General features: G+C 43.8%; 1 protein-coding gene across 2 annotated transcripts in view; it reads left to right on the top strand.

Moving 5' to 3' along the window:
• The first annotated feature begins 2,672 nt into the window (after positions 1-2,672).
• LOC143299763 (haloacid dehalogenase-like hydrolase domain-containing 5) overlaps positions 2,673-12,673 on the top strand; it is a 31,345-nt gene continuing 21,344 nt past the window's right edge. Inside the window, exon 1 of one of the 2 annotated variants that reach the window (XM_076613162.1) lies at positions 2,673-2,987. In XM_076613162.1, coding sequence (XP_076469277.1) covers positions 2,906-2,987 — 82 coding nt within the window. In that variant the 5' untranslated portion in view covers positions 2,673-2,905. The remainder of the gene's footprint in view (positions 2,988-12,673) is intronic. The other variant, XM_076613161.1, reaches the window with a different exon arrangement.

The following is a 12,673-nucleotide window of genomic DNA, read 5'->3' on the forward strand; positions in this document are numbered from 1 at the left end:
CCCGCAATGCCGTCAGCACAACTGATAACCAGAGGTGCTTTCTTGCTTTTTTTCTTTGCTTTCTTTGTTTACAATGATAGTCCACAGTTATCGTTCATAAAACATTAAATAAATGTACTTTTTTCTTTCTTTTTTGTTGTTGTTGGTGGTGGTGCTAAAACGTCAATTTTTCAAACCCATTCTTCCAGTTGTTGATGGTGTTAGGCCCACGTGTGCCTGAAACAGCCGTCAGTGTGTTCAGTGAGAGGTCAGCGGCAGACTTTGTGCAGCCTGCATGATTTAAATCTTCTCTCAGTTCTTTAACATAGGCCTACTTGCTAGTTTTAACTGGTCCTTAAATTTTGTTGAAGTCTGTAAACGTTTGGGCCACACCACACCACACCTCACCTAACCACACTACACCACACCTTTCCTCAGCACACCACACCACACCATACTTTACCTAACCTCATCACATTACACAACACATTACCACACCACACCACATCTCACAATACAACTCAACACCACACCACACCATACCACTCCTCACTAGACAACTCCACACCACACAATACCACACCTCACCACACATCTCAACATCAAACCACACATCCCAACCATACCTCACCACAGCACACCACACATCTCAATACCACACCACTCCACACATCTCAACACCACACCACACTACATATCTCAACATCACACCACACCTCACCACACATCTGAACACCACACCACACCACACCACACATCTCAACACCACACCTCACCACTCACCTCACCACACCACTCCACACCAGATTTCAACACCACGCCTCACCACACCACACCAGATTTCAACACCACACCACACCATACAATACCTCCCCACACCACACAACATTACACTACACCACACCACACCACACCACACCTCAACACCACACCACACCACACCTAACCACACCACACCACACCACACCGCACCACATCAAACCGCACCTCACCACACCACACAACACCACACCACACCACACCACACATCTCAAAACCACACATCTCAACACCACACCTCACCTCACCACTCGCCTCACCACACCACACCAGATTTAAACACCACACCAAACCGCACCACACCACACTACACCACACCACACCTCACCATACCACACCACACCGCACCTCACCACACCGCACCTCACCACACCGCACCACACCGCACCACACTGTACCACACCACACCTCACCACACTGCACCACACCACACCTCACCACACCACACCGCACCACACCACACTACACCGCACCTCACCACACCACACCACACCGCACAACACCACAGCACACCTCAAGGTCAGTGGCAGACCTTGTGCAGCCTGCATGATTTAAATCTTCTTTCAGTTCTTTAACATGTGAACAATTGGGCCTACATGCTAGTTTTAACTGGTCCTTAAATTTTTTTAAAGTCTGTAAATCTTTGGGTCACACCACACCACACCTCAACACCACACCACACCACACCACACCGCACCACACCTCAACACCACACCACACCACACCTCACCACACCACACCACACCACACCACACCTCAACATCTCAACACCTCGCCACACCACACCACACCACACAACACCTCACCACACCTCACTACACTGCACCACACCGCACCTCAACACCACACCGCACCGCACCACACCTCAACACCACACCACACCTCAACACCACACCACACCACACCTCAACACCACACCACACCTCAACACCTCCCCACACCTCCCCACACCACACCGCACCTCACCACACTACACCACAAAATACCACACCACACCACACCACACCTCAACACCACACCACACCACACCACACCACTCCACACCTCAACACCACACCGCACCACACCACATGCACACCTCAGCACCACACCACACCACACCTCAACACCACACCAGACCACTCAACACCACACCGCACCACACCACATGCACACCTCAACACCACACCACACCACACCTCAACACCACACCACACCACACCGCACCACACCTCAACACCACACCGCACCACACCACACCTCAACACCACACCACACCGCACCACACCTCAACACCACACCGCACCACACCTCAACACCACACCACACCACACCTCAACACCACACGCACCACACCACACCTCAACACCACACCACACCACACCTCAACACCACACCACACCACACCGCACCACACCTCAACACCACACCACACCACACCTCAACACCACACCACACCTCAACACCACACCGCACCACACCACACCTCAACACCACACCACACCGCACCACACCTCAACACCACACAGCACCACACCACACCACACCACACCTCAACACCACACCACACCACACCACACCGCACCACACCTCAACACCACACCGCACCACACCTCAACACCACATCACACTACACCACACCGCACCACACCTCAACACCGCACCACACAACACCACACCGCACCACACCACACCTCAACACCACACAACACACCACACCACACCACACCAAGTGCACGCGCTTTGCACCTTCACCAACCGCGTCGTCAGTTTTTGGTCACGTGATAGGCTGTCTTCCTCAAGTCCTCTCCCCCACCCCCACCTTACCCCACCCCTTCCCCCCACACTTCCCAGCTGTTCCTGCTTACTATAAATAACGTGAGCGTTGTGGAAAAGTTGCCCTTTTCTTCCTCTTCTCTTTGGAAGCTGTAGTATATGTAACTGAATGTAGACGGAGAACTTTTAAACCTTTTGTACAGTATCAGTCTTCTTAGCTCAAATATTAAACTGTTGTTTTCAGTCGATTGTTGACAAATTAACTGTATATTTTTTTAACGAAATTGCTGACTAGCGAAATATAAATTATACTGCAAAATCAACAGCCCACTCGTGGGTCGAGGAAGACAAAATGGATTCGGAGAGCAAAGGAAGAATCATCAACGTAGACCTCCATAGAGTGTCCAGCAGGTTCTTTGACCAGGAGGGCTTGGGTATGTATGATGAATGCACGTCTGGACAATCCATTCACGATTAACTGTGTGTTTGCTTGTGGAAATGGTAGTATGCCCCCTCGTGGTTATAATCTTGTTATGAGTTTCTGCTTGTTTGTGTTTTAATAGCATAGTTTGGGTTTTCAACACCTCCTCACCTCACCTCAGGCCCATAACTACAAAGTAGTCGTTGGGGGAAACCTGAGGACCGCAGACGCAACCTTTTTTCTCTGTCTCTGTCAGCAGCAGCCGGCAGCAGCTCACGTGTATGGAGTCCGGTCCATTCTTTGATGTTCTCATGCCAGTTCTTCTGCTGTCTTCCTCTTCTTCTCCCGCCTTCGATGGTGCCTTGCATGATTTTTTTGGACAGACTGGTGTGTTGAGTGTTGTGCCCAAACCATTTCAGCTTGCGTCTCTTCACGGTTGAAAGGAGAGGTTCCTGAGGTCCAGCAAGGTTCTTAATTCTGCTCCGCACATATTCATTGGTCCTGTGCTCGATCCAGGAAATTTGAAGGAGCTTCCTCAGGCATTTGTTCTCGAAGGCCTAGATCTTCCTTTCAGTTTCGGCCGTCAGTGTCCATGCCTCGCAACCATACAATACAATGGAGACCACCAGGGCTTTGTAGAGTTTCAATTTTGTGGAGAATCGGATGTTACTTTTCCACACTCTGTTCAGTTTGGTCATGGCTGCGGTGGCTGTGCCAATACGAATTCTTATTTCTGCTTTGCTGCTTCCATCCTTTGTCAGGGTTGCTCCTAGATATTTGAAGTTTCCGACATCTTCCAGTTGTTCTCCGTTCATGAAAATAGTGGCGTGGTCCATGTTCACCTGTTTACCATGGTTTTGGATTTATCTGTGCTGACCTCCATTCCGTAAGCACCCGCTCTATCAACAAGACTGTTGGTAAGTTCCTGCAGTTCTTCGTTCGTTCCCCCCATCAGATCTATATCATCAGCAAACCGGAGGTTGCATATTCGTCTGCCACCAATGGAGATAGGTCTCATGGTTTTCCAGTGGCTCCTGCATTATCCTTTCCAAGAACAGATTAAACAACACAGGAGAGAGGATACAGCCTTGTCTGACACCGACGGTCGTTCTGAAAAACTCCCCTAGTTGGTTGTTTAGGAGCACTGCACTGTTGGAATTCTTGTATAGGGCCTCTATCACGCTCACGATGCCTTCGTCGATTCCATATCCCCTCAGCACATGCCATAGTCCCTTATGCCAAACCCTGTCAAACGCTTTCTTGAAGTCAATAAAGTTGTGGAACAAGTCGCGTTGGTGTTGAAGGTGCTTCTCAATGAGTATTCTGCAATTGAATATTTGCTCAATGATGCTTCTTCCCTTTCTGAAACCAACTTGTTCTTCAGCGAGTACTTCTTCAGCCCTTGACTTCTGTCTGTTGAGGAGGATTCGTAGCATGATCTTGCTTGGGTGACTAATAAGACAATGGTCCTATAGTTCTGGCATTGTCTCAGGTTGCCCTTCTTTGGCAGAGGAATCACCAGTGATTGCGTCCACTGTTCTGGCCATCTCTTCTCATCAAGTATTTTCTGGCATACTGCTTGAAGGACTGCAACATACGCCTCACCACCTTGCCGCAACATTTCTGCTGGGATATTGTCCACACCCGGTGATTTCCCTTCTTTCAAGCTTCGTATTGCGTTTCTGACCTCCTCCTTCAGTATGGGTGGACAATAGTTGTCACGTTCAGCTGACAGTGTCGTTTTCCAACATGGAGCTGTCTGGGTGGAGCTGGTGGCCAGTGCAGTATTCTATCCACCTTTCCAGGACGTCTTCACTGTCTGAAAGGAGTTTGCCTTCTTTGTCCTCTATTACAGCAGTTCTTGCTTGACTTGACTGAGTGAGGCTTCTTAGCGTGCTGTAGGCCTGTTTGCTGCTCCCACTTTCAAAGCCTTTTTTAATCTCATTGCACTCTTCCTCTATCCAGTTCTCTTCTGCCTCCTTCATCTTCCTTCTCACCTTCCTGTTAGCTTCTTGGTATTGCCATCTTGCCAAATCACTTTCATTCCTTTCGCCCTTGAGTTCACGTCTCATGTCACACAGGTCGAGGATTTCGTCTGTGATCCATGGTTTCATTTTCTTTCTTTCCCTTCCGAGGAGTTCTTCGCCGGCGTCCATGTACACTTCGTTGGCGTTGTTAAGTGTATCCATGTCCTCTAGAAGGTTCAGTGCAGCGAACTTTCCACCTACCTGGGCTTTAAATATCTCCGGGTCTTTCAGTTTCTCCAGGTTAAAGCGGATGCGAGGGCTCTTTGAGAATTGCTTCGCTTTGAGTTTGAGCTTAAAGGTTGCCAGAACAAGGTCATGGTCGCTTCCAATGTCAGCGCCTAGGAAAGTTCTTGTCTGTGCCTTGTTAATACTCGACTTGAAGCGTTGTGGTGCCAGAATGAAGTCAATCTGGTTATGCACTTGCCCATTGGGTGAATGCCATGTCGCAGTCCTAGAGAGCTTGTGTGGGTGAAGAGTGTTGGCTACAGTGAGGCGGTGGCTTTTAGCGAATTCTAGCAGTCGGATGCCTCGTTCTTTGTTTCTCCCAAGCCGAATTTTCCTACTGTTCGAGCCCAGTCGTTGTAAGTGTCAGGCCCAATTTTTGCATTCCAATCACCCTGTACTATGAGGATGTCTTTCTTTGGAATCTTTGCAATGATGGAGTCCAGTTGTTCATAAAACTTCTCAACTTCTTCATCCTCATACTCAGATGTAGGAGCATACACTTGGATGATACTCATGTTTTGCGGTTTGGTTGCAATTCGGATATGGATGAGTCGGCTAGATACAGGCGTACAGCTGAGAACACTTTTGGTTGCTTCTTTATTCACTATGAAGGCTACTCCGTGTCGGTGTAACTTGTCTTCGCCGATGTACCACATCTTATGCCCTTCGTCAGTGCAAGTTTCTCCCATTCCTGTCCATCTGATTTCTGATAACCCGATGGCATCCCAGCGGTATCTTTTCAGCTCATGGGTTAGCTCATAAATTTTCCCACAGGCATGTAGCGTGCGAACATTTCATGTTCCGATGACTGTTCCTGTCTTGCATAGCTTGATGTTGTTTTTCGCTCCAGTAGCATACTTAGAGTGATGATTGTCACCGCGCCCACCCTGGAACGTGTCAGTAGGACGCGCGGACGTTGGTAGTCCGGGCCCCGGCCGATCCGGCATGAAAATTCTTTGCGTCTGCATTCCTCATGTTCTTTCAGTGGGCGAGAATTGCTTGGTGGCGCCCGTCTCCTCTCCAAGCTTGTGACTGCAGCCGAAAACCACTAATATGGTGTGGGTCGCCCCAGTCGTGTACACTTAGCCGTTGTATCCATCTTGGGATACCTCCGCCCTGGCCGTTGGTTGCTTGATGCTGCTCGTCCGCCCAGTGGTGCAGTGTAAACACCACCCCCTCACATGGTTTAGCACACCTGCTGAGCTGAGGAACCGGGGTATGGCGCTAGGAGCCACATGTGAGAGATTTAGGGGTTGGAGGAGGACCAGTGCGCCCGTCCTTCCTACCAAATAGGAAGCAGCAGCCAAGCTACATTGCCCCCTAAACGCCACACCACACCATTGGGTGATAAACATGTTATTCATTTATGTTATTCATTTTTCTTGTGTGTGGTGGTTTATGATTTGGACAGCACACATACATACACACAAACAAGCGCGCACGCACGCACATGCGCGCACAATTTTATTTGAAAATGCTGAATCCTTGTTACTTAGTCCAATGAGAGTTTTTCTATAATGTGATTTTTGATGTTGCTGTTGCTGACACATGGTGTTATATTTTGATGTTTACATACTGTTCGTTGCATTTTCCTGAGTAATCCTTTGTATACCACCCGTTTATCCATACAAGCGTGCGCGCACACACACACGCACGCGCGCGCGCGCATGCGAAAATGACTTTGTCTTCAGTTTCTCCAATTTTAGAGTTATGCATGCGTGTGAATGACTGGTGCAAAAGCGCTTTGATTTGTCTCTGCACAATATTCAGCGCTATATAAATACCATTATCATTATATTATTATTATTATCAAACATCTCCGTCTCTCCCACCTCTCTCTCTCTCTCCCTCTCTCTCTCGGGAGGTGTGAGCAAGATTCAGCAGCGACACACGCGTTTAATTAGCTCTGCCAAATTTGTTAATTTCTCAGGTCAGCGGAAGTATCCAAAGACAAGAATTGGTAGATACTTACGTCAAGTACTATGCCATCTGCCCAGCTAGATTTCCGGACACGGTGTGGTTGTTTCCACGCTGTTTTCTTGTTCTTCATGAACAAGAGAGTCAAGGAATATATCGCCTTGCGCCAGCGGACATTGAACATGAAGACGATGACAGACGGTGTCGTGGTAGGTTGTCTCCTCACGTACCTGTTTTGGGGCAGTTTTTTGCTACAGTGCGGAGACGTGGAACAGAACCCGGGACCACGAAAGGACAACTTGCGTCAGACCTGTCTGTCTAGTGGAGGTCGCAGTGCCAGCACAGAGAAGACCACAACTTCTTCACCTGTGACTTCTCAGCCTCCTGCCGCAGAGCCAACTCGGACCGAGCTGATGTTTATGCTTCAGTCTTTGCATGAAAAGTTTGATGTTATGCAAGAAGACATCAAGGACATCCGGGATGGCCACACCGCTCTGCAGGAAGAGGTCCAGTCCCTGAAGGAGGAAGTCACCGACCTACGTCGTGAAAACGAAGACATGAAGAAAAGAATGCAAGAAATGGAAAGGAAGGCAGACGACCTTGAGGGACGCTCGAAGAGAAATAACGTCATATTCTACGGTCTTTCAAGAAGTGACAAAGAGACACAGGCTGAATGCGAAGGTAGAGTCAACGACCTTGTGGTGGACACACTGGAGCTGTCTGGTGATATTCAATTCGACCGAGTCCACCGCTTGAACCCCCGGCCCAACTCACCCGTCATCGCGCGCTGTACCTTTTTCAGGGACAAGGAGGCGATCCTCAAAGCCAAATCCAAACTGAAGGGCAGCAATATCTTCATTGGGGAGGACTTTTCTCTACGAGTCAGGGAGGTGAGGAAGAAGCTGTCGCCACACCTGAAGAAGGCCAGGAGTGAGGGCAAACGAGCGTCCATGATTTTCGATCACCTCCTGATCGATGGGAAAAAGTTCTACCTTGGGGAGGGGGACTCTCTTAGGGGAACGGACTAGGGGGGTGGCCTGCCTGTCTCGACACCGGTGACAACTGTAAAATGTGCACGAGATAGCTGTGCTGAATCAGTGAACTGGAGCGGGGTCAGTGACGAGAGCACAGTGAGTACAGAACCGGTTGACATTGTAAACATTGGATCTGCGGTGGCCCAGGGGTTGGGGGCAAATATTAACGTTGAGGAACATGTGCTTCATTCTGTCAGTGTACTTAATTCTGAAAATGTAAATGTTATTACTGGGGAGTCTGATGTTGTTTGTAATGTTGCTTCCAATGTAGTTAGAAGTAATATTCATGCAGAGATAGGATTCAAATATGTGTCACAAGTGCAAATTCTTGACCAACTGACAGATGAGATTGATGTAAGTGTTGCTGAGGAGTCATCTGAAAAGGGTAATGTTAACAGAGAGAAAAATTGTAATGAGGGGTCATCTCAAAAGGGTAATGTTAATAGAGAGAAAAATTGTACTGAGGGGTCATCTCAAAAGGGTAATGTTAATAGAGAGAAAAATTGTACTGAGGGGTCATCTCAAAAGGGTAATGTTAATAGAGAGAAAAATTGTACTGAGGGGTCATCTCAAAAGGGAAGCGAAAACAATGAGAGGAGGTGCAGTGAACATTGCGGCATAATGGATGAACGAGGGGGTGGAAGTGCTCAGCTGACTAAAAAAGGAAGAGTTTGTATGAATGAAAGAGAGTTACATGTTAGTGACTGTGGCTGTGCAGGAGAGCATGGGCTTTGTGTTTCATTTCTGCACTGGAATATAAATGGACTTCTATCCAAAGTTAACGATAAAGAGTTTCTGTCTTTTTTGTTAACATTTGATTTCATTTGCCTGGTAGAAACTTTTGTGGAAGATTTTCAAAATATTGCATTTGCAGGTTTTTCTCTTTTTTGTAAACCAGCGGTTCGATTTACCAAACAGGGTAGACGCTCAGGTGGTATAATATGTCTTATAAGAAACAAGTTTATATCTTATGTACAGGAAATTAAGACGAATTCCCCAAATGTTCTTGTGTTTCTGATTGATGGCAAATTGTTTGGTTTGCTTGAAGATGTAATATATGTGTGTTCATATGTGCCGCCTGAGGGTTCTCCTTACTATACTTATTTTGACATTGATAATGGTATATGTGCACTTGAAGAGTGTGTTTTTGATTGTATGCTTGAATATCATGATGCGTATGTAATTTTGTCTGGCGACTTGAATAGCAGAATTTCCAACCTTTCTCAGGATATTTTTGATGGGAATGATATACACAGTAAACAGTTTAGAAGTAATTCCATGTTTGTTGACAGCAGCAGAAAATCATCAGACAATGTAGTTAATAGTTATGGGAAATGTTTGTTAAATATGTGTACTGCACTTAATTTATGCATTATGAATGGTATATGCAATGGAGATACTGAAGGTCAGTATACTTACATATCAGAAACAGGTAATAGTGTCAATGATTATTTTCTGATGTCTATGGATTTGTTTCTCATTGTTTTTTCCACTTGCAAATTGATAGTAACAGAAAGAATAGAATCAGATCACCAACCCATTGAACTATATTTAAGATTTGGAGACAGAGTAAATGCTACATGTATGCACACATTGGATGGAAACCAGTTTACTGAAAAGTTTATGTGGAATAGTAATTTACATGGTACTTACATTCAGGCAATGAGTTCTGATGAAACACTACTAGTACTAGATCGTGCAACATATTTGATAGATTATGATTGTAATGCTGCATTGAACATGTTTAATGATTGCCTTAAGGTGCATGCAGAATGTATGAAAAAGAAAATTAATCTAACAATGCATGATAAACATAATGACTGGTATGATAGGGAATGCAGAGTAAGCAAGTTGAAAGCTAGAAGATTACTGAGGACTTTTAATCGTACCAAAGACAAAACTGATGGTGATGCCTACTGCGTGGCAAGAAGAGAGTATAAAAATCTGATTAAAAGAAAAGAAAAGGAATATAATGATTTGTTACTTGATAAACTTATATGTGCAGTAAATAATCAAAGAGAATTTTGGGAAACTGTACATAAAATTTCATTTAAAAGAAAACAAGTTCGAAGCGATTTAACGGTTGATGACTGGTTTAGACATTTCAAATGTTTACTTGAATTACAGACTTCTGCAAATGAAAGCTTTATAATTGAAGATGAAAATGATCAAAACCATAATGATAATAGTGTTGTGGACATTAGTTCCATGAACCGACCAATATCCAAAGAAGAAGTTTTACTTGTTATCAGAAATTTAAAAAATGGTAAAGCTGCAGGACCAGATGAAATTATCGGGGAAATGTTGAAATATGTTGGGGATGTAGTGGCTGATTTTTTTGTAAAGCTTTTCAATGCATTATTTGATAAGGGTATTTTTCCAGAAAACTGGACAGATTCTGTTGTAATCCCTTTGTTTAAAAAGGGTGATTTAAATAACCCAAGTAATTACCGAGGTATCTCATTGTGTGATATAAGTAGCAAAATGTATAGTACGATTATAAATAACAGACTTCAAGAATTCATAAATGAGTATAATCTGACGGGTGAATATCAAGCAGGATTTAAAAGGGGTTATTCGACTGTTGATCATATGTTTACGTTGATGGCACTAGTACAAAAACAATTCTCTTTTAATCGCAAATTATATGTTGCCTTTATTGACTTCGAAAAAGCATTTGACTCCATTGAGAGAAATTTATTGTGGCCTATTCTTTTGAAAAACGGTATCAGAGGTAAGATTTTTCGTTGTATTTATAGTATGTATACCAATGTTAAAACCAGAATTAGATGTGGTGCTAAGCTAACAGACTATATTAGTTGTACCCGCGGTGTCAAACAAGGCGATGTCTGCAGTCCTGTTCTGTTTTCATTATTCATTAATGAATTAGCATTAGAAGTGATCAGAGAGGGTAGGCATGGTGCTATGTTTATGCCTAATTATTTTGAACTGTTTATATTATTATTAGCTGATGATGTTGCTTTATTATCAGAAACTATTATTGGTTTACAAACACAGCTTAATAGTCTATATCATGCAGCTTCAGCTCTACACTTGAAAGTAAACATGGATAAAAGTAATATCATTGTATTTAGGAAAGGGGGGTATTTAGCCGCTAGGGAAAGGTGGACATATAATGGTATTGTTATGCCAGTTATTAATGCATATAAATACTTAGGAATTTACTTCTCCACTAGACTGAGTTTTGTGGCAGCCTGTAACAATCTTTGTAGCAGAGCAAAAAATGCTTTATTATGCATATTGCAAAAGTTATCAAAGTTAAAATGTAATTCTTTAAATACTTATTTGAAATTATTTGACTCACAAATTCAACCAGTAGTACAGTATGGTGCTGAGATATGGGGACTTGACAGAGCAGCATTTAATTGTGAAAAGGTTCATTTATTTGCATTAAAAAGATATTTGGGTGTAGAAACACGAACACCTAATGATTTTGTATATGGAGAAACAAACAGGTATCCTATTTATATAAATTCAGTTAGGAAGTGCATTAAATACTGGCTAAAATTAGTAAGAATGCATGAGTCTAGATTACCTCACAAAGCCTACAAAATGTTATTCGATCTTGATGCACCTGGTAAAACAAACTGGGCTACTAACATACGTTCTAAGTTGTTCATGTTTGGTTTTGGTTATGTATGGCTTAACCAAGGTGTGGAAGGGATTGATGAGTTTCTTCGGGTTTTCAAGGAAAGGTTAATTCTGTGTAGATGGCAAGAATGGGACTTTCATGTAAAAAATAGTGAAAGATTTAATGTTTACAGAACTTTTTGCACTATACCTGATATCAAAACATATTTACTAATGAATCTAGATAGATATTTAAGGTATACAATGACAAGATTCAGACTGGGCATTTCCGATATTGCTGAACATAGTTATCGTTATAGAATGCAGAACGAGGCTGACTTATTATGTCCACTTTGCCAGATGGAGAAAGAAAATGAGGTGCATTTTGTTCTGTCCTGCCCTGTCTTGTATAATTTAAGAGTACAGTACATACCATTGAAATATTTTAAGTTCCCAAGTCAGTTTAGACTGTCGTTACTTATGGCATCAGCGCATGAACAAACTATTAGAAACCTATCAATTTATCTGTATAAATCTTTTAAGCTCCGATCTGTTCTTATGTCTTAGTGTATCCAGTAACGACTACATACGGACGATGTGTATAACGTAACTGAGTGTCATTAGCTACGCATGTAAGAGTTATCATTTAGCGTATATCATATATCATTTAAGTGTATAAATGTCATTTGAATACAATATGTTTCATGATGTGCATTATGTATTACTAAGGTGAGGACATAAATATTACTTAAAATTAAGGTATGTTATATTTATATTATCTGAACGAATGTCATTTTTCAATGCACGATGCAATGTTTATGAAGAAATTGTGACACCCTTTCATAAGGGGCAATGGCCTATAAATGAATAAACCATTCATTCATTCATTCATCCCTCTCTCTCTC

The sequence above is a fragment of the Babylonia areolata genome, chromosome 25 (genome assembly GCF_041734735.1).
Source record: "Babylonia areolata isolate BAREFJ2019XMU chromosome 25, ASM4173473v1, whole genome shotgun sequence".
Taxonomy (NCBI): domain Eukaryota; kingdom Metazoa; phylum Mollusca; class Gastropoda; order Neogastropoda; family Buccinidae; genus Babylonia; species Babylonia areolata.